The sequence below is a fragment of the Rhinopithecus roxellana genome, chromosome 22 (genome assembly GCF_007565055.1).
Source record: "Rhinopithecus roxellana isolate Shanxi Qingling chromosome 22, ASM756505v1, whole genome shotgun sequence".
NCBI lineage: Eukaryota > Metazoa > Chordata > Mammalia > Primates > Cercopithecidae > Rhinopithecus > Rhinopithecus roxellana.
The window spans coordinates 2,783,339-2,806,834 of record NC_044570.1 but is presented as its reverse complement, the minus strand read 5'-3'; the positions used below and the strand labels follow the sequence as shown (position 1 = coordinate 2,806,834).

At 41.5% G+C, this 23,496-nt stretch overlaps 1 protein-coding gene across 1 annotated transcript in view; it reads right to left on the bottom strand.

Moving 5' to 3' along the window:
* The window catches only part of LOC104666618 (40S ribosomal protein S4, Y-like), a 49,376-nt gene that overhangs the window by 4,903 nt on the left and 20,977 nt on the right, over window positions 1-23,496 (bottom strand). Inside the window, exon 4 of the mRNA XM_030926320.1 lies at window positions 9,531-9,702. Coding sequence (XP_030782180.1) covers window positions 9,531-9,702 — 172 coding nt within the window. The remainder of the gene's footprint in view (window positions 1-9,530; window positions 9,703-23,496) is intronic.

Here is a 23,496-nt window from a genome sequence, read left to right as displayed (position 1 = left end):
TAAAACTAATGTAAATCAGCAACAGGAAGCCTACCTTTGCAGAGTGACCTAGTGGATTTGAAAATCAAATAATGAAAAATTTAGTGACCAAAATTAAGAATGGAAAGGAACAGGTTTAAAGAAACATGCCCACAATTGGTTGCAGAGAGAATCAGAAAAACAGAAGGTGCTGGGAGGAAACGCTCATGATGCACCATGGAAAGACAAAGGACAAAAAACAAAGAAGACTGGATAACTGGGTCTACTGTGAGAAGCCCTAATACAAGTTAAATGCAAGTCCCGAAAACCAAGGTGAGAGGAAGGTTAGGGACAAAGCAGTATGTGAAAACACAATTTTCTAGAACGATGCCAACCCAGATGCATGAAATCCATCAAAAATCTCAAGAACAGTAAAAGGAGAAACAGCACATCCTGCCACTGTCCCAGAGGAGAATAAAGAAGGTAGTTAATCCTGAGCTTTGATGATTTCAATATGCACACTGTAATCACAAGCACAACCACTTAAAAATAACAGAACCAGAGGTGGCTTTATTTCAAAACCACCAAGGAAACATAAATAAAAACTAAAATATTAAAAAATAACAACACAGCAGACATCTGTAAAATGGCAAAAGAGGAGGCCCCAGGCTCTCCCTCCCCACTGGACACACAAACTACACAACAACATATGCAACTAAATTGCACTGGTGAATACTCCACAAATCAGTTAAGAAGCTGCAGGACTCCAGGCTAGTACAAAGTCAAGAAAAGAAGCAATAAACCAATAGAAACATTTGTGGCTTTTAACCTGCACAAGACACTCCACTTCCCCAGCACCGCATAACACATTTGTGAGAAAAAAATCCAAAATCCTGGCATCTCCCACAGGAAAGAAAGAGAAATGTCAATGATGCATGGACGTTCTGGCTTTTCAAGGGGTCAAAAGCCACCTGAAAAACTGCTTTCTGTCTTATGTAAGTTAGTACTGACAAGGAAGGTAGTTTGGACACCCAGGCTCGAGGGACTCAGAGAAAGAAGACAAGGCATGCAGGTCAGGTGTGGTGGCTTGGGCCTATAATCCTAGCACTTTGGAAGGCTGTGGTGGACAGATCACTTGAGGCCAGGAGTTAAGAGACCAGCCTGGTCAATATGGTGAAACCCTGTCTCTACTAAAAATAGAAAAAAATAGCTAGACATGGTAGTACATCCCTGGAATCACAGCTACTAAGGAGTCTGAGGCAGGAGAATGCTTGAACCCAAGAGGTGGAGGTTGCAGTCGAGATCATGCCACTACACTCCAGCCAGAACTCTCCAATCCAGAAGACAGTGGGATGACTCACTCAAAGTGCTGAAAGGAACAAATTGTCAACCAAGTGTCAATTTGGGTGACAGAGCAAGACGCCGTCTCAAAAACAACAAAACAAAGACCTGCGAGTTTTGGAAGGTCGGGACAGTTGTTACAGCACCAGACAGGCTGTACTACCACAGACAGGCATCAGGGAATGAAAGAAGTTAAGATCTTCAGAGATGCACAGCCAGGAAAGTGCACACATAAATCCCGAGTTGAGAGATCCCCAGAACCTCTGGCCTGGTTGACTAGTGAAAGTCATCGTCCCTGTATGAAGACACCTGGTAGAGACTGGAGGAGGTGGCTGTGTTTCTCTAGAAAAATAAGCCTAAACAAATGATGATCTATGAGGTACCTTACAAAGAATTCAAACTAACCATCTTAAAGATGCACATCAAACTAAGGGAACACAGACAGACAGACAGAATCAGAAAAACAACACATAACATGAGCGTTACCAAAAAAGTGAAGGAAACCCACAACAAATAATCAAATGGGAGCTGAATACTATTAAAATGAATTGAAAAATACATAGGTTCCGAACAAGTCTGCAAACCTGAAGACAGGTCATTAAAATTAACAAGCCAGAGGAGCAAAAAGAAAAAAAAATAACAAAGATGGTGAGCCTAAGGAAGGGAGTATGAAACACCATCAAGAGGAACAATACACAAATTACAGGAGTTGTAGAAGGAGCAGAGACTATGAGAATATGAGAAGGGGATTTGGGAGAAAAGGGGGAAAGAGGGGGAAGGGCAGAAGGACTACTAGAAAAAAAACAATGGCCCAGGTGCAGTGGCACATGCCTGTAATCCCAGAACTTTGGGAGGCTAGGTGAGCGGATCACAAGGTCAGGAGATCGAGACCATCCTGGCTAACACGGTGAAACACCGTCTCTACTAAAAATACAAAAAATTAGCCGGGCATGGTGGCGGGTGCCTGTAGTCCCAGCTATTCAGGAGGCTGAGGCAGGAGAATGGCATGAACCCAGGAGGTGGAATTTGAAGTGAGCTGAAATCACGCCACTGAACTCCAGCCTGGGTGATAGAGCAAGACTCCGTCTCAAAAAAATAAAGAAAAAGGCCCAAACTCCCCAGCTATAAGAAAGAAGAAAGAAGATGGACATACAAATTCAAGAGGCTGAACTCCAACTAGGATAAGCCCAAAGAGACACACATCAAGAGATAATACAATCAAACTGCCCAGAGTCACAGAGAAAGAATCTGGGAAGCAGCAGGTAAAAAATGACGCATCATGTACAAGGGAACTCCTACTAGAGAAGCAGTTTTCTGATAATCTCTGATAACTCTCCAATCCAGAAGACAGTGGGATGACTCACTCAAAGTGCTGAAAGGAACAAATTGTCAACCAAGTGTCAATGGAAAGAGTGTAATTCTGTAAAATATTTGAAGAGATTTATTCTGAACCAAATACGTGTGATCATGGTCCATGAGACAGCTTTTAGGAGGTCCTGAGAATATGTGCCCAAGGTGGTCGGGACACACCTTGGTTTTATACATTTTAGAAGGGCATGAGACATCAAACACATTTAAGAAATACATTGGTTTGGTCCAAAAGGTGGGACAACTCAAAGTGGGGTCGTCCTAGGGGGTGGTCCAGGCTATTGGTGAACTTCAGCATTCTCTGGTTGACAACTGGTTTGCGTAAGGTGAGTTTGCCTAAAGACCTGGGATTGACAGAAAGGGAATGTTTTAGTTAAGATAAAAGATGGTGGAGATCAAAGCTGAAGGAGTCTTATAATGGCTGCCCTTGGAGACAGACATGACAAATGTTTCAGATTTTAGTTAATCTCTTTAGGATTGGAAGGATTTAGAAGAAAAAAGATCTAGCTAAGGGAGACTCTTTACTGCAGATCTTCCCCTCACAAGAACAGCTTTGTAGGGTCATTTCAAAATATGGCAAAGAAACATGATTTGAGGTAAAATTTTTTAACTTTCTCTATTGTCTCAAAATGTTATGCCAGTGTCAGGATGGAAAGTAAGTCATGCTATATAGGGTTAAATAAAACCCATCTGATGATAAGTCATGCCCATTTGTATGTCATGATTCCCCAGTCACCTTAGACAGGAATTTAGGCAAGATAAAAATCAGAGTTCAGTCCTCACAAGAATACCAATCAAGCAAAGGTGTCCTTCAAAATTAAAGAAAATAAGACCTTCTCAGATAAGCAAAAGCCACTAGGCTTGCCCTAGAAGAAATGCTAAAGGGAATCCTTCAAGTAGCAACAAAAGGACATTAGACACAAAACCATATGAAAACATAAAGATCTCTAGTAAAGGTAAATATACAGAAAAACAGAGAATCCTGGATCATAATAGTATATAAATCACTTTTAAGTCTGGTATAAAATTTAAAACATGAAAGCATAAAGACAACCATAAACCAATGTAAATGGGTACACAATAGAAAAACATTAATGTGTGGCATCAATAACAAAGTTGGTCTGAGGGGATATGGACATACAGCTTAATAGCTGAAAACAGACTGTTTTCAATTTAAGATAATTTATATAATTCCCTTGGTAACCACAAAGAAAATAACCAATAAAGGATACATACAATAAAATTAGAAAGGATTCAAAGTATTCTTTTATTTTTTGTCAATACAAAAAAAGACAGCAGCAAAACACAAAAGGCAGGTAATAAGGGAGAAAAAATAGGGACAAAATATCTACAGAATATACAGAAAATAGCAACAGAGCTATGCTAATGCCTTCCTTAACAGTAATTATTGACTGTAAATAGATTAACTCCCCACCCCAATCTAAGGACACAGACTAGCTAAATGAATAAATCCAACCAACCAATCAAGGTACAACGATATGCTACTAACAAAAGACTAGTTTTAGATTTAATGACACACATAGGCTGAAAGTATAAGACTAAAGTAAGACTAAAGCTGATGTTCCAGGCAAATGGTAACCAAAGGAAAGCAAGGCTGACCAAATTTGGGTCAGACAAAATAGACTGTAAGTCAAAAAATGTCACACAAGACAAGGCAGCTCAAAAATGCTTATGTTACAAAAGACCTCAAATCAAAACCTAACTAAATCACAAGAAACTAGAAAAAGAGCAGAATAAAACCAAGGTTCGCAGAAGGAAGGAAATTAAATAAAGATTGGAGCAGACATAAGAGAAAAAAAAAAAAAAAAAAACAGAAAAAAAGCTAAGGGTTGATTTTTTGAAAAAAGAGATTAACAAAAGGGACAAAACCTAGGCTGGGTATGGTAACTCCTGGCTGTAATGCCAGTACTTTGGGAGGCAGAAGCAGGTTGATCACTTGAGACCAGGAGTTCGAGACCAGCGTAAACGACATGGCAAAACCCCATTTCTATGATAACAACACAAAAATTAGCCAGGTGTGGTGGGGCATGTGCCTGTGGTCCCAGCTACTCGGGACACTGAGGCAGGGAGAATCATCTAAGTCTAGGGAGGTTGAGGCTACCATAACTAGTGATCGAACAACTGCATTCCAGCCTGGACAACAGAGTGAGACCCTGTCTCTAAAAACAAAACAAAACGAAACACAAATTCTGACAAAACTTTAGCCAGATTAAGAAAAAGAAGATTCAAAAAAATTAAAATCAGAAATGAAAGAGGAGATATAACCAATGCCACAGACACAAAAGCACCATGAGAATACTATGAACAAGTATACACCAACAAAATGAAGAACCGAGAAAAAAACTGATAAATTTCTAAAAACTTAAAATGAACCAAGACTGACTTGTGAAGAAATAATAATTATAATAAAAAAAAATTAACAGATCTAACCAGACCTGAAGTTTGAATCAGTAACCAAAAAGTTCGCCAGAAATAAAAGCCCAGGATATAAGAACATTAAAAGAATAATTACTACCAATCCTCTTGAAAAGGCTGGAGAGGAGGGAACACTTTGAAGCTCATTCTGTGAGGCCAGCATTACCCAGATACAAAACACAGACAAGGACATCACCAAGAATGAAAACTACATGCCACTATCTCTAGTAAGTATGATGCAAAAATCCTGACCAAAATGCTGGCAAATCAAATTCGACACCAAGTTAAAAGGATTATACACCACAATCGATGATTTACTCCTGGAATGCAAGGAATAATGAAAGATACAAAATCAATGTTACCTTAACAGAATGAATGACAAAAACCAGGCAGTCATCTCCACGGATGCAGAAACTGCATTCGGCATGATTCAACATCCTTCATTAATAAAAACACTCAACAAATTAGGCACAGGAGGATGTGGCCAAAACATAATAAAGGCCATATATAATATAAAAAGTCCACAACTAACAGTATACACATGGGTGAAGGAATGAAAGCCTTTCCTTTAGGATCAGGAACATGGCAAGGATGCCCACTCTATCACTACCTCTGTTCAACACAGGACCAGAAGTCCTGCCCAGGGCTATTAGGCAAGAAAACGTTTGTAAATAAAAGACATCCCAAGTGGAAAGAAGAACCAGCTCCCCATAGGTACTAAGGGATAGCTATACAATGAAAACTGCAAATGTCCATATAACCCAAAGCAACTTACAGATAGTTTCATTGCAATCCCCATCAAAATACCAATAGCAATTTTTTTTTCTTTTTGACAAAAAAAATCAGCTGTAAAATTCACATGGAATCTCAAGGGACACATGCCCTCTACCCTCTGACCACCAGAGATAGCCAAAACACTTTTGAAAAATAAAGACAGGCCGGGCATGGTGGCTCATGACTGCAATCCCAGCACTCTGGGGGCCAAGATGGGCAGATCACCTGAGGTCAGGAGTTTGAGACCAGCCTGGCCAACATGTTGAAACCTCATCTCTACTGAAAATACAAAAATTAGCCAGGCATAGTGGCTGGCGCCTGTATTCTGAACTACTTGGGAAGCTGAGTCAGAACTGCTTGAACTCAGGAGGCAGAGGTTGCGGTGAGCCTAGATTGTGCCACTGCACTCCAGCCTGGGAGACACAGCAATACCGTGTGTCAAGAAAGAAGAAAGAAAGGAATAAAGAAAGGGAGGAAAGGTGGAAGGGGGGAAGGGAAGAAAGAGAAGGAGGGAGGCAGGGAAGGAAGGAAGGAAGGAAGGAAGGGAGCCAGGGAAGGAGAGAGGGAAGAGGGAAGGAAGACACAAAGTTGGATAACTCACGCTTTCTGATTTGACACACAATACAAAATGACAGTAATCCAACAGTGTGGTATTAGCATAAAAAACAACAGAAGGAAGAAAACAGAGCCCAGAAATAAACCTAAGGGTATATGGCCAAATGATCTTCAACAAGGGTGCCCAGAACTCTCAATGGAGAAAGGACAGTCGCTTCAACAAATAGTGGTGGTAAAACTAGGTCCCCAAATAAAAGAATAACATGGGGAAGACTTTACCTTATACCATACAAAAATTCAGCTCTAAATGGATTAAACATAAGGCCTCAAACTGTAAAGACCCACAGCCAAAAACAGAGGACCAGAAGCTTCTTGATATTAGAGACATGATTTCTTGGGTATGACACCAAAAGCAAAAATAGACAAACTGAAAAATGCCTGCCAATCAAAGGAAACAACCAGTAAGGGTGAAAAGACAACCTAAGGAATGGGAGAAAATATCCACAGATATTAAATCTGATAATATCTAAAGAACTCCCACAAAGCAATAGTACCAAGAAACACCCTGACTAAATATTGGGCAAAGGACTTGAATGAGACCTTTCTCTGAAAACATACAAACACACAAAAATATATTCAATATCTCAACTCATCACAGAAATCCAAATTTAAAACAACAACAACAACAATAAAAACTAATGAGATATGATTTCATGCCTATCAGAGTTGTCAAGAGAGAAATAAAAAAAATGTATATAAAAAGCAAACAACAGCAAAGTCTGGGCAGGAATATGGAGAAACTGAAACTCTTGTGCACAGTTGATGAGAATGTAAAACAGTGGGGCTGCTATGAAAAGCACAAAAATTACTCAAAAATTGTGAAATTTTCACATATGATCCAGCAATCCCACTTCTGAGTGTATACATAAAAACATCCAACAGAATCTGGGAGAGTTACCTGCAGAGCTGTGTCTGCAGCAACATTACTCAACAATAGTCAAGAGATGGTAGCAACCGAAATGCCCATCCAGAGGAATGGATAAAGATAATGTGGTATACACTCAATTGATTATTATTCTTCCTCAGAAAGAGGAAGGAAATAACGGTCACATGCCACAACGTGGATGATGAACCTTGAGGACATTATGCAGTGCCAAGTAAACCAGTCAAAAACAGACAATCACTATGATTTCCACTTATTAAAACAAACCCAAAGGAGTCAAATTCACAGAAGCAAAGAGTGGGATGGTGGTTGTTAGGGGCTGTGGGGAGGAGGAAGTGGCAGAGTTGTTTAACAGGCAGAGTTCCAGTTTTACAAGATGAAGGCATTCTGGAAATCTGCCACACAACAATGTAAATATAGTTAACACTAATGGACTGTACGGTTAAAAATAATTATGATGGTAAATTCATGACTATCTTTTTTTTTTTAACCACAATTAAAAATTATTTAGGCATTTTAAACCAAACAAACCAAGAACTACAAAGAAACTTTTGCCCTTATTCAGTTGGTTTCTTCTTACCAGGAATATTGGCTCTGTGAAATTATTTTATGTAAACTCCTAGGAGTAAACTTAATAAGTAAACTTAATAAGTAATAAATAAGCAAACTAATAAGTTTTCCATAAAACAAAGATCTATATATTTCAAATAAAGTTAGGTAGGGGAGAAAAAAATCTGTTGAATTTTAACAGGGAATTTCATTTAATAAACAAATGGCAAACATTTCACTTAATGGGAGATAGGAAGTCCATGTCCATTTTAAAAATTATTTTCAAAGGTACACAAAAGTTGACACAAGCATAATATGCTCCTACCTATCCACTCTCCAGTTTCAAAACATTTGAAAAATCATGGCCAGCGCTGATTCGTCTTTACCCATGTAGTTCCGTACTGAATCACTTAGAAACAAATGGCCACTACCAAATTGTTTGAACCTGAAATATTTTGGCAAGCCTCTCAAAAAGGGAAGTAACTCTGCAAATGATTGCTAGGTATCTTAGGCATCTTCCAATATATACATGCTTTCTTTTCTCCCTTTATCCAAGTTTGTCTTGATTCTTTGACAAGAATACTTCCTGAATGGTATGGTGCACTGCCACTACTGGGAGATGCATGATATCTAGTTATGTCTTTTGTGGTCACACTGAAATCAACATGTTTAGGCATCATAAGCATGAAACATCCAGTTTAATATCCCCTCTCTCAATGTTTTTCCCTAATGAGAAGGCCTCTCAACTTTCATAGCCAAATATTCTTACCTAAAATTTCCAGTTCCATAGTAAATACCAGGAGTGCAGGCAGCACAGGCACAAGGTCATAGTGGTCAAACAACAATCAGCCCCAGCGTGTGGAGTACTGAATTCAAGAGAGCCAGCTTGGGCTCTTTAAACAGCAAGCCAACTGAGGACTTTGGCTGGGTCTTAAATCAGGGTCCAAGTGGGGACTATGGAGGTGCACATAAGCAACAGAACAAAGTGTAAAGTCATCAAAGGTAGGCAGGAGTTGCTACTGTTTGTTGTCCCTATCCTGTTCTATCAGTGTTTCTGCATTTCTAGAAAGTTCTGTTAAACACACTGGGCATAATATTTTACTTCTTTAGCACATCAGATACTAGAAAGCACTTGGGTGTAAACCTGTCAGGAGTCAGAGCCTGGGGTGCAAGAAGGTGAAACAAATCTGCAGACACATCTTTTCCTTATCACAAGTTTAAGGTCATCTGGACAACTTCAGCCCTTCACCTCAAGAAACACACATAAAATTTATCACATTTAAAACAAAGTTCCCCTCTCATGACAAACCAAATGCACACAGTTTACATAGCTATGGTTTACATTCTTGAAAGAGGCTGGGCTGTTGGATGTAGCCCCATGGGACATCACACCACTACTCAGCATGAAGAATCCACTGCAAACCCAACAGACCATGAGGCAACATACTCTCTCTTAGGGAGAGCCAAATGTGTTCTCTTTCTCTCCAATCAAGATAGTAGTACAGAAAAAATAGAATAAAATAGAAAGAAAATATAGGAAAAGGCAAGGGAGGTGGCCGAGAAGACAAGGAAAACAAACAACCAACAACAACAAAAAACAACTTACCTGTGTCAAATTTGATAAAGCTGGTTATCTTGCCAGTCCCTAAATCAATCTGCACAGCATCATTCAGTTTGATGACAGGATCTGGGTAGCAAATGGTTAGAGCATCATGAGTCACCAGGTGTGGAATTCCCTTTGTCCCCACAGTAATCTTCCTCACTTTGCACAGCTTGTACTATACACATAACAAGGAAAAACCAATTTAACAGGTAAACACAAAAAGTCAGCCCAAAGTAGTCACCCAACCGTTATTATCCCACCAATTTTCAGCATTTCTTTAGTCAGAGAGGGAGTGCTCTTGGGAAAATTATATTAACCAGTCACAGAGCTGAGGGTCTGCCATAATGATTTAGTAATTTAGACATCTGGGAAAGCTCGCCAAGGAGGAATCTGTTTTAGAATCCTCTGGGGGCTCTGGTAGCTGAACTAACTTCTGGTCCTTTATCACAGGCTAAAAGCTTGTTGCCTGTATACCTGAGCAGTAACACAGAATCAACTGACTGGTCTATCATTTTCTCCTCAGGGATGTTTTTCCTGAGAGAACTCTCATCTTGCTACCCTGGAGAGGTGGCTAGTGAGTGCCCTAGCAACAAAGTTAACTCTACTACTGCTAAAAACATGCTTTTATGACCAGGTTAGATAAAAACAGCTTTCTCAGCGAACCAGGTGCCTTCCATACACAATGCTCTTCTTCCTCATCTGATTTTTAAGTGGCACATCCCATTATCTACAGGCCATAGTTCCTTATTAAAATTTATTGCTCTGGTATGGCTCAAATGACATCTACCAGCAGAAGCTGTTCAAAATATCTCATACCAATTACTTGTGTCAGCCCAACAGTTAGACAAGCCCCATAATGTTCCAGAAGCAATCTTCAGAAGCTTCAAATGGTATACTTTGTAATCTCAAATGAACATAACCCATTTGTGGCTGTTAATGTCCATCCTAGGTAACACAGGCCCCCCACAGAGTGTCACTGCTCCAAAGTAACAAAGTGGTTTTCTTTTAGCTTTGCTGGGAAAAAAAGCTTCTCAGGGCAAGTTTTGGGTAAATACGTAAATAACAAGGACAAGTAGAGTGTCAGGTGACAAAAACCCCCCATTTGAAAAGATGAGAGAAACCCTCCAAAAAGTGCACAATAAATGAACTCCAGGAGCCACTACTATTTTTTTTTTTAATCTGCTCCTGCATTTCCTCTACAGATATTTCACTCTCTCCCTCATCTTTGGGCTCTCAGGACTGACTAGATTTGCCAGTTTGTCTCTATCATCGTTTTTGACCTGCCTAGGAGGTGTGGAAAGAGACATGGAAAATAAAGTAGCCAGAGCTTGGGCTCTCACTCCTATAAAAAGGCCCCAAGTTCAAATACTGTATCCTTAAGCTTCAGAGGACAAGATGGGAATAATTATTGCACACTCCTACATGTAATACATTTATGAGATGAAAGAACATAAAGGACCTAGCAAAGCAGTCAAAGCCAGCTAATATTATTTCTGCTGCTACTACAGATCCAACACTATTAAAAGCACTATGGAGTTGTAAGGCTATTTAATACAATGCAGCAGTCCAAGAAAGTGATGACACTCCACATGTGGAACTTAGGCCATATTAAGTCTACCAGTTAAGGTAAGGGAATTCACCAGCCAGGCATATCCAAGCCCACTTATATGTGTTAAGGCCTGGCTCCTAGGCAGTCAATCTAATGAGAGCACTCTCCTCTCTCCATCTCAAAAGTTCACAGTTGACACAACCCTCCAGGCACTCTCTTCAGTGAGTGTTCTGTTTGTTTACCAACACCAGCTCACATTTACCCCCACTACAAATACAAACCCAAGATCATTTTCAGCTTTCTTGGCCAAACAGTTAAGCACAGAAATGAAAGCTGCCTGGCTCCCCAATCAGAGCTGCCTAGTGGACCAACCAACTGAAAACCTTAGATAAAAGAGAGGTCCCACACAAATGCAGAAATTGAAGAAACCCCCAGACACTGTGTGAAAACATACCAACTAAAACTCTTAAAGAAAGTCAGAAGTAGTCCAAGGGACAATTAAGCTGATTGAGCTCTTTTCTTTCAAAAGGAAAACCAAATCCTCCTGTCCCGCTGCCCTGCTAGTACTACCCCCAAATTAATTTAGGAATACCTTTGGGTAAAGATTTCTATTTGACCCTAAAGGACAAGACATCAGAAACTTGCCTGCATACATACAAAAAGGCCCCAGTATGTAAAACTTTTGTTCTACTGCCAGTCATAGTAAGGCAAAGCAGGACAGGAGTCCTTTGAAAGTTTAGGGCCTGTGAGACAAGTTTGGATGGGATGTGGAGTGAGCGAATGGTGGCAGGGGCGCAAAGCAAACATATTGCAAACCAAGGTGACCATGGGAATGGATTCACCAACCAGGGATGTTTAAGTACTTTGCATTCATAAACATGTGTATTGAAGGTTATGTGTGCAGAGGTAGGGTCAAGAGGTGCTGTCATCAAGACACTGAATAAAACTTGGCAGACTCCTTCCAACCACACATAAATATCCCCGTAAGGGAAAAAAGATCCAAATCCAATATACAACGAAATTCAGCAGATAGAATTACATACCAGAACAGAACAAAATCAAGCTATGGTGGTGCCACAGGAGGCAAAATACTTAAGTGTGATGAGGCAGAAGGAGAATATGGACACAGACAGAGTGACCAGGGTGATGAAGGAGGACTTTTTGAGGTTCATTGAGCAGCCAAGCAGAATCACCTCAGACAATGAATGGCATACAAGGGCACAGAGGGTTACTAACCTGCCAGCTTCGCATGAATACATGTGGATGGGGTACAGTATGATTATCAAAGTCCATTCTTCTCTTTGTCTTCTACTCCTAAATGGAAACCTACCAAGCTACAGTTCATAAGCACCAGAGCAGCTGGCCAAGAAACCAGGCTTGTTCAAGCCTAGGGTAAATAACTGAGGAGTTATTTACTGAGGGGTAAATTAACTGAGGAGTATATTTTTAAAAACTGAGGAGAAAGCAGGCAGAGAAAGCACATTTTCCCCTTTTACCTCCTAAGGCCTTGGGACAAAACCATAAAAAAGAGAACATCACTCCACAGCCTATATTCTGCAACCAGTGAGGTCAGACTTGAAAACAATCTGTCTGTTGACTTCACTCTTCCATCCCCATTTAGGAGAAGGACAACTTGCAATATGCCTTTAAAAGTTACTATCCAATCATCAGTGAGCCAAGATCGTGCCATTGCATTCCAACCTGGGAAACAAGACTGAAACTGTCTGAAAAAAAATAATTAAAAAAAAGAGTGCCTTTCTCATCCTCCCAACTATAGAGGAAACAGTGGCCCACCCAGGTGAGGTCAGATACTAGGCAGCAGTAGCAGAGGTAAGACCTGGAAGCAGAAACTGACAGGGAAAGGCTGCAAATCCAGGTCCCCAGGCAACACACAGCCAATGTTCTCTCTGAAAATACCAGGATGAGGAAGACAAGTTTTTGCTATTCAGTGTTCAGAGTTCCACCTGTCCCAAGAAGAGGCTATGTAATCTATCAAGTTAGTTACCAAGTGCCTACTATGTGGATGTGGACCCTGAGGGCTGTATATTTTCTCTTGGATGCCCCATGTTTATTCCTGCCCAAAAAACTTTTGGTATCTTAATCACCTCGCTTCCGTCTTCTTCTTCACACTGGCTCCCTTTCTATCTCAGAAGACCCAAGACTTTCTTATGGCTTCAACCACTATCTTCCATTGTCACCACATCAACAATGTGGAAATTGCCTAGTCTGCCTCTTGTCAGATGTTTGCATTCTTTGCCTCTGGGAATATGTCCTCATCCTGCCAGGTCTTCAAGGTTGAGTTCAAGAGACTCCTGTATTTCTCACACAATTTCCTGCCCTTGTTTCATGGCACCTGTAGCCTTTACTGTTAAACCTGTATTTGGGCTCAACGTAAAAAGCAGCGAGTCCACCCTCTGAAACAAAGGGTAACTTCAAATTAAATATATTCGATTATTAATGGGGACTCAGTGCACTGTCACTGAACTCCTTTGTTATGTGGAATTCGGCATGTTCATTAACCCCCTAAGCTCTGGGCTCTGGGAGTGCCCTCTAAACTGGGAAGTTCAAACAGCAAAGGAGACCACCAGGACTTGATATCCTGGTGTTTTGTTGTTGTTTGCATTTTTAATCCTGCATCTATTTGAGAGCGCAAGCTCTAAGAAATGGGTTTCTGATATGACACAATTTGAATAAATTACAACACAGCAGCCTAACAGCTCTTTTGAAAATATTAACCCCTATGATGGGTGCTGTGGCTAACAACTGTAATCCCAGCACTTTGAGAGTGGCCACAGCGGGTGGATCACAATGTCAGGAAATTGAGACCATCCTGGCCAACATGGTGAAACCTGGTCTCTACTAAAACACAAAATTTAGCTCGGTGTGGTAGCTCATGTCTGTAATCCCAGCTACTGGGGAGGCTGAGGCAGGAGAATTGCTTGAACCCAGAGGGAGAGGCTGAAATGAGCCTAGATCATGCCACTGCACTCCAGCCTGGAGACAAGCGAGACTCAGTCTCAAAAAACAAAACAAAACAAAAAAGAATGGCTCCTGAATGACTACTGGGTACATAACGAAATGAAGGTAGAAATAAAGATGTTCTTTGAAACCAATGAGAACAAAGATAAAACATACCAGAATCTTTGGGACACATTTAAAGCAGTGTCCAGAGGTAAATTTATAGCACTAAATGCCCACAAGAGAAAGCTGGAAAGATCTAAAATTGACGCTCTAACATGACAATTAAAATAACTAGAGAGGCAAGAGCAAACACATTCAAAAGCTAGCAGAAGGCAAGAAATAACTAAGATCAGAGCAGAACTCAAGGAGATAGAGATACAAAAAACCCTCCAAAAATATCAATGAATCCTGGAGTTGGTTTTTTGAAAAGATCAACAAAACTGATAGACCGCTAGTAAGACTAATAAAGAAGAAAAGAGAGAAGAATCAAATAGACATAATAAAAAATGATAAAGGGGATATCACTACCAACCCCACAGAAATACAAACTACCATCAGAGAATACTATAAACACCTCTACGCAAATCAACTAGAAAATCTAGAAGAAATGGATAATTTCCTGGACACTTACATTCTCCCAAGACTAAACTAGGAAGAAGTTGAATCCATGAATAGACCAATAGCAGACTCTGAAATTGAGGCAATAATTAATAGCCTACCCACCAAAAAAGTCCAGGACCAGATGGATTCACAGCTGAATTCTACTAGAGGTACAAGGAGGAGCTGGTACCATTCCTTCTGAAACTATTCCAATCAATAGAAAAAGAGGGAATCCTCCCTAACTCATTTTATGAGGACAACATCATCCTGATACCAAAGCCTGGCAGAGACACAACGAAAAAAGAGAATTTTAGACCAATATCCCTGAGGAACATTGATGCACAAATCCTCAATAAAATACTGGCAAATCGGATCCAGCAGGACATCAAAAAGCTTATCCACCATGATCAAGTGGGCTTCATCCCTGGGATGCAAGGCTGGTTCAACATATGCAAATCAATAAATGTAATCCAGCATATAAACAGAACCGAAGACAAAAACCACAATTATCTCAATAGATGCAGAAAAGGCCTTTGACAAAATTCAACAGTGCTTCATGCTAAAAACGCTCAATAAATTTGGTATTGATGGAACATATCTCAAAATAATAAGAGCTATTTATGACAAACCCAGAGCTAATATCATACTGAATGGGCAAAAACTGGAAAAATTCCCTTTGAAAACTGGCACAAGACAGGGATGCCCTCTCTCACCACTCCTATTCAACATACTGTTGGAAGTTCTGGCTAGGGCAATCAGGCAAGAGAAAGAAATAAAGAGTATTCAATTAGGAAAAGAAGAAGTCAAACTGTCCTTGTTTGCAGATGACATGATTGTATATTTAGAAAACCCCATTGTCTCAGCCCAAAATCTCCTTAAGCTGATAAGAAACTTCAGCACAGTCTCAGGATACAAAATTAATGTGCAAAAATCACAAGCATTCTTATACACCAGAAACAGTCAAACAGAGAGCCAAATCAGGAATGAACTTCCATTCACAATTGCTTAAAGGGAATAAAATACCTAGGAATCCAACTTACAAGGGATGTAAAGGACCTCTTCAAGAAGAACTACAAAGCACTGCTCAGTGAAATAAAAGAGGACACAAACAAATGGAAGAACATACCATGCTCATGGATAGGAAGAATGAACATCGTGAAAATGGCCATACTGCCCAAGGTAATTTATAGATTCAATGCCATCCCTATCAAGCTACCAATGACTTTCTTCACAGAATTGGAAAAAACTGTTTTAAAGTTCATATGGAACCAAAAAAGAGCCCACATTGTGATGACAATCCTACACCAAACGAACAAAGTTGGAGGCATCATGCTACCTGACTTCAAACTATACTACAAGGCTACAGTAACCAAAACAGCATGGTACTGGTACCAAAACAGAGATATAGACCAATGGAACAGAACAGAGCCCTCAGGAATAACATCACACATCTACAGCCATCTGATCTTTGACAAACCTGAGAAAAACAATAAATGAGGAAAAGATTCCCTATTTAATAAATGGTGCTGGAAAATTGGCTAGCCATAAGTAGAAAGCTGAAACTGGATCCTTTCCTTACTCCTTATATGAAAATTAATTACAGATGGATTACAGACTTAAACGTTAGACCTAATACCATGAAAACCCTAGAAGAAAACCTAGGTAATACCGTTCAGGACATAGGCATGGGCAAGGACTTCATGTCTAAAACACCAAAAGCAACGGCAACAAAAGCAAAAATTGACAAATGGGATCTAATTAAACTAAAGAGCTTCTGCACAGCAAAAGAATCTACCATCAGAGTGAACAGGCAACCTACAGAATGGGAGAAAATTTTTGCAATCTACTCATCTGACAAAGGGCTAATATCCAGAACCTACAAAGAACTCAAACAAATATACAAGAAAAAAACAAACAACCTCATCAAAAAGTGGGCAAAGGATATGAACAGACATTTCTCAAAAGAAGACATTCATACAGCCAACAGACACATGAAAAAATGCTCATCATCACTGGCCATTAGAGAAATGCAAATCAAAACCACAATGAGATACCATCTCACACCAGTTACAATGGTAATCATTAAAAAGTTAGGAAACAACAGGTGCTGGAGAGAATGTGGAGAAATAGGAACACTTTTACAGTGTTGGTGGGATTGTAAACTAGTTCAACCATTATGGAAAACAGTATGGCAATTCCTCAAGGATCTAGAACTAAAAGTACCATATGACCCAGCCATCCCATTACTGGGTATATATCCAAAAGATTATAAATCATGTTGCTATAAAGACACATGCACACGTATGTCTATTGCGGTACTATTCACAATAGCAAAGACTTGGAATCAACCCAAATGTCCATCTGTGTCAGACTGGATTAAGAAAATGTGGCACATATACGCCATGGAATACTATGCAGCTATAAAAAAGGATGAGTTCGTGTCCTTTGTAGGGACATGGATGCAGCTGGAAATCATCATTCTCAGCAAACTATCGCAGGAACAGAAAACCAAACACTGCATGTTCTCACTCATAGGTGGGAACTGAACAATGAGATCACCTGGACTTGGGAAGGGGAACATCATACACTGGGGTCTATCAAGGGTGGGCTTGAAAGGTTAGCAGAGGCAGCTTGTCTCTAAGACTCACGTGCCAGCAGCACTCCCGGGCTTCAGGCTGAGCACAAGAGCCAGCCCAGAAGCCCCAGTGGCACTCTTCTCAGACCTCTGCTCTCCAAATCGGGTTTCCTGAAGCAGCACAAGCAGCATTCCCATCCGCCAAGTAGGGGCACCCGAAAAGTGAAAGATCGCCAAGGTGGAAAGGCCCTCCTTCAAAAGACAGAGGCCGGTAAGCCCTGAGGTAGAGCGTACACGTCTTACCGTGGCGAAATCCTGAGACGGTAAAGAACCTCTTGTTTTCCAGTGCAACAGTACTCTGTGGTCCTCCACGGGAAGTCAAATGAGTGAGAATTTCAGTTCTGGTTTCCGCCTCTAGTAATTAACCTTTTCTTACTCTACAGTTGTAGAAGTCACAGCTTAAAACTGAATTTCTTAGCATTTTCGGTTTCTCATACCAATTCACAAGTGTCAGTTGTGCCACCGGACTTTTTGTTGTACTTCCTCCCGGTTTGGACAAACGGAGGCAAGATGGCGCACTTCCAGGTTCTTCACCACTAACCTACCCCTGCTGGAGAAGAGTACCGGACCATGGCGAAGGTGTGAGCATGACGAAAAACCAAGGAAACCGAAACTTAACTGGGGAAATAGAAACTTACCCAAACCCAACCCCCTGCTCCACCCCTGACCCGCCCAAATTCCACCCCTGCCCTGCCGATAGACCTCTCACCCTAGACCTAGCACATAAAAGGACACACCCGATGGACACCAGGCACGAACTTCCTCAGCCCCTAGTCCTGTCGGAACTGCACGAGGAACTTCCCCGGAGAGCTCCACTGGGCAACTCCCTCGGCCTCCTTTGCCGGAGACCCACAGACCTCACCCCCACATCTTCTTCCCTGAAGCTGGATGACCAAAAAATAAATTTGCAGTTTTGCTCCTAGCCTTGCCTACTCACTGGTTCTTTGGTACTCGCCTTGGAGGTCCTAGAAAACAAATCACTCCCCTTAGATTGGCTGAGCTGTGAGGACACAGTTTACACTCTAAAAATTATCTTTCGCCAACTTTAAAAATATTTAACAGAAGCTCTGAAGGAGCATGATTTAGGAGCCAAAGAAAAAAAAAAAGCCAAACGTAAGAAATAACCTACATGATTCTTTGTGACTGTGACATGTTGTGTTGTAAAATCATGATTTGAGAAACAAATAATTCGTTCTGAATTGGGGCCAATTTTACAGGTTTGAGAATGTATTTAAATCGTCTGTATTGTAAACTTTGAAAGAATAGGTTTTACAGGATGTGAATTGTAAGATCAATACCTTGTTTTGGATTAACTTGTGGTGATGGTTGCACAACTCTGTGCATGTCGCTAAACCCTCCACAACAATTCACTTTTAAAAAGGTGAACTCGGCCATGTAAGTTGTACCGTGGGCGCATGTGTGGTATTACAGCTTTATTGAGGCTATGCAAAACACAACCAGCCAAATGAAGCTGGACTTAATGTGTACCATTTGACGAGTTTGGACATAGGCATAAACCCACAGTACCACCATCACAATCAAGGTAATAAACAACTGCATCACCTCCAAAAGTTTCCTTGTATTCTTTCCTGGGTGTTTCTTTTCTTTTTCCTTTCCTATTCTTTCTTTCTTTTATTGTGTTTTTGAATGAGGCAGGGTCTGGCTCTGTCGCCTCGGCTGGAGGGCGGGGCACCATCTCAGCTCCCGGCAGCCTCGACTTCCCAGGGCTTGAGTGTTCCTCCTACCTCAGCCTCCCACAGTGTTGAGACCACAGGCACCTGCCACTGCTTTCTGAAATTTTTTTTTCTTTTTTTTTTTGAAACGGAGTCTGGCACTGTCCCCCTGGCTGGCATGCAATGGCGCTATCTCTGCTCAGTGCAACCTCCACCTCATGAATTAAAGCCATTTTCCTGCCTCAGCCTTCTGAGTCGCTGGGATTACAGGTGCCCACCACCTGGCCCGGCTATTTTTTTTTTTTTTTTTTTTTTGTATGTTTAGTATACATGGGGTTTCACTGTGCTGGCCAAGGTGGTGTCAGACTCCTGACTTCGTGAACCACCACACTCTGCTTTCAAAGGTGCTGGGATTACAGGTGTGAGCCACCAAGTCCGGCCTCTGACTTTTCTTTTTTCTTTAGCTGTGGAGAGAACACAATACAGTAAGATGGACCATTTTTACCAATTTGTAAGCGCATAACAGCACCTGAAGTGTTTTTGTTGTTGTTTTGTTTGTTTTTGCATTCAATTCATTGACGCATGTCTGCAGGCAGTGTATGTTCCAGCTAGCAAGACAGCAGACTACACACTGTTTGCTCTGTGCTAGTAGTTACCTATTCTATTCTGAGACTCCTAGACTTCTTTTGCCATTTCTGAGGTCCCCTTGCTGATTTTGTGGTAGGAGTTATTACGAAATTATTTTAGGCAAATAGAGAGCAGTTTTCATTTTTTTTTAAACCTGCTCCAGTAAAGTTTCTTGTCTAGATGGAAAGCCCAGTCTCTTAGAGCTTGGGTGGCGGCAATCTTTGATATGCAAATGCAGGCCATTAGAAACTGAGTCCACCCAAACATAGAGATTCCCGTGCCGTCTTGCCCTTGCCCTGCATGTTCCTGGCAACATGGCTACCCCTACATATCCCCACATGCATAGAACATCATGGAGTCCTTTATTTGCACATTAGAAGACTAGAGTAGGTGGGCTGGCTTTTCCATGGGCTAAGTGAATGACATGCCTGGTCAAACCAATCCACTGCACCCTATGCAAATCAGACACCTCCTCCTCCAGCCTCTACATATACCTGGTTTGTTTCCTCCCCACCTGGGTTCCATCTCTTGGCTTTGGAGTTCCCCTCCCTCTGTCTCTGTACAGGGGAGCTTGTTCCTTCTTCTTCCTTGTTTCTTGCCTGTTAAAGTCTCTGTTCTTTAAAACTCCATTTGTATCCTGTTGCTTTATCTAATTCAATGTGAGACAAGAGCTCTGGTGTTGATATCCTCATCAGAGCCCTGTCAAATTCAGTTCCAGTCCTGGACAGCCCTCCAATAGCCCTTAACCTTAATTGGGCTGATTCCTTCCACTCTCTGTGGCAGACAACTCACTTTTCTACTCTTTTCCCCATGATTTTCCTTTTTTATTGTTCTCCCCCAAAAAAGCATTCACTCGTCCAGATATAACACTGTTGAATACTGCTCTCTGACTAAAACAGGCTTTTCTGATTGAATCATTTTCAGAAGACTGTTAGTCAAATACATATGTGGACATGAGGAGAGCCCTTACCAGCCAAATTATCCTTATTAAATTCTGATCCACAAATGCTAGGGGAGAATGTGATTTGAGCAATAATAAGATTTCCTGCATAGCTGACTCTGCATGGATTACTCTTTCTCTGCTGCAATTTCCCTGTCTTGATAAATCAGTTCTGTCTAGGCAGCTGGCAAGGTGAACCTGTTTGGCGGTTACAGAGCTGCATCCCTGAGCATGTCCATGGCCTCCCAGAGCCTGGAGACCTTCTGCTGTCCCGTCTGGTAGGCAACCAGGCAGTTCGTGCTGATCTTTCAGCCACTGGCCTTCCCCTGTCCCTGGAGAGCAGCAGCTCTGCTTGGTGCTGAGCCTCCTGGAGCTGCTGCCCTGCTGTAAGCCTGATTCCCCTGGCCCTCCCTGCCGCCTCAGCACATCCTGTCTGCTGCCTCTGCTTGGCTGACTGGGTAAGGGTGTGCTCCATCTGTGGGTTGAGACCTACTCAGTGCCCAGATGAGGACATATGGCAAACGAATTGTAACTAGATCTGTGCCTGGGTCATGGTGCACCACCCTTCTGCTGGATCAGGCTCCTGAGCACTTGAAGCACAGAGAAAAGGGAAGCAGAGGCACTTCCCTCGGGACCAGACGAAATGAGTAGGTAATTTTTCCATGCAAAATGGTGGTAAAAATTCCCGTCTGCCTGAGGTTCGGTTTTTAAAAATCCATTCATTGTGTTTCTTAACAGGAAAATTTCAGAGAATGCAGCTGAGCAAAAATTGCACCAGGGAGAAACTCAGAGCTAACAGTGTGTGTATGTGTGCGCGCTTTTTTATTTTTTTAGGTGGAGACTGGCTCTGCCTTCCAGGTGGGAGTGCAGTGGCGCCATTGCGCCTCACTGCAACTTCCTCATCCCAGGTTCAAACGATTCTCCTGCCTCAGCTTCCAGAGTGGCTGGGACTACAGGCATGCACCAGGACGCCCGGCTCAATTTTGTATTTTCAACAGAGAGGGTGTTTCACCATTTTGGCCAGGCTGATCTCAAACTCCTGATCTCAGGTGCTCTGCCCACCTGGGGCTCCCAAAATGCTGGGATTACAGGACTGAGTCCCCTCCAATTCTTTCCTGTTTTGCACCATATGTTATCTCCTGCGTGTTTTGTGACCTTAAATCCCTTCCCTATCCAGGGTTTTGAGCCTTCGTTTTTCCACCATAGGTGTGCAAACTGCAGCCCATGAATGAAATCCTGCCCATATTCTAAGGCCCATGAGCTAAGAATGGTTTTTTACATGTTAGGTTTTTGTTTGTTTGTTTTGAGACAGAGTCTCGTTCTGTTGTCCAGGCTAGGATCACAGTTCACTTTAGCCTCAACCTCCTGGGCTGAGACTACAGGTGCACACCACCACACATGGCTAATTTTAAAAGTTTTTGGTAGAAAGGGGATATTACTGTGTTGCCTAGGCTGATTTCCAACTCTTTGGCTAAAGAGATCTCGCACCTCAGCATTCTAAAGTTTTGGGATTACAAACCTGAACCACCTAAACTTGCCTCAAAATGTTTTTAGAAATCAAAAGAAAAAAAAAAAAAAATCCTGGCATGTGAATATACATGAAACTTAAAAGTTAGTGTCCACACATAAACTTTGATGGGGCATGCAGCTATGTTGTGTACTGCAGCCTGGGTGACAGAGTGAGACAGTGTCTCAAAACATAAAAATAAATAAATACAGAAGTTCTTGCTCTGTCACTCATGCTAGAGTGTGATGGTGCAATCTTGGCTCACTGCAACCTCAACTTCCCAGGTTCAAGCAATCCTCTTGCCTTAGCCTCCCAAGTAGCTGGGGCTACAGGTATGGGCCACGCCTGGCTGTATCCCACATTCCTTGACTCATGACCTCTTCTTCCATCTTCAAAGCCAGCAACTGTGGTTTAAGTTCCTTCTTATCTCTCTGGTTCTCTGCAGATGATAGTCTGCTTTCCAGGATTCTGATAGTTACATTGGGCCAACCCAGCTAATCCAGTCTAACCTCCTCATTTCAAACATCCTTAATGTCACCTGCAAAGTCTCTTTTGCCATATAAGGGAACATATTCACAGGTTCCAGAGATTAGGACAAGGACATATTTAGGGAAACTTATTTGAGTTATCACAAGTGTTTGTCCACTTTAACTTATATACATAGTTTCATCCAGCTGTGCTATGTGGTGACTCACACCTGTAATCCCAGCACTTTGGGAGGTTGAGGCAAGAGGATGGTTTGAGACCAAGAGTGTGAAACCAGCCTGGGCAGCATAGCAAGACTCCATCTCTACTAAAAATAAAATTTAAAAAAAATTAGTGGAGCATGGTGGTATATGCTTATTGCCCAAGCTATTTGGGAGACTGAGGGAGATGTGTCACTTGAGCTCAGGAGTTTGAAGTTACTGTAAGGACTCATAATGCCACTGTACTCCAGTATGAATGACAGAGAGTAATCCTGTCTATCATAAAAAGAAAAAACACCCCCATAGTGTCTTATCTCCTAGATCAGCAACCTCCAACCTTTCTGGCAACAGAGACCAGTTTCATGGAAGACAATTCTTTTCCCCCATGGATTGGTGCTGGGAATGGTTTTGGAATGATTCATGTGCATTACCTTTATTGTGTACTTTATTTCTGCTATTATTACATTTTAATATATAATGAAATAATTTTACCACTCACCATCATTTAGTATCAGTGGGAGCCCCAAGCTTGTTTTCCTGCAACTAGATAGTCCTATTTGGGAGCAATAGGAAAGAGTGACAAATCATCAGGCATTAGATTTTCATTAGGTGCCTGCAACCCAGATCCCTCATATGTGCAGTTCACAAATAGGGTTCACACTGCTATGAGAATCTAATGCCACTGCAAATCTGACAGGAGGTGGAGCTCAGGTGGAGTGATGGGAGTGGCTGTAAATACAGATGAAGCTTCACTTGCTAGCCTACTGCTTACCTCCTGCTGTGTAGCCAGT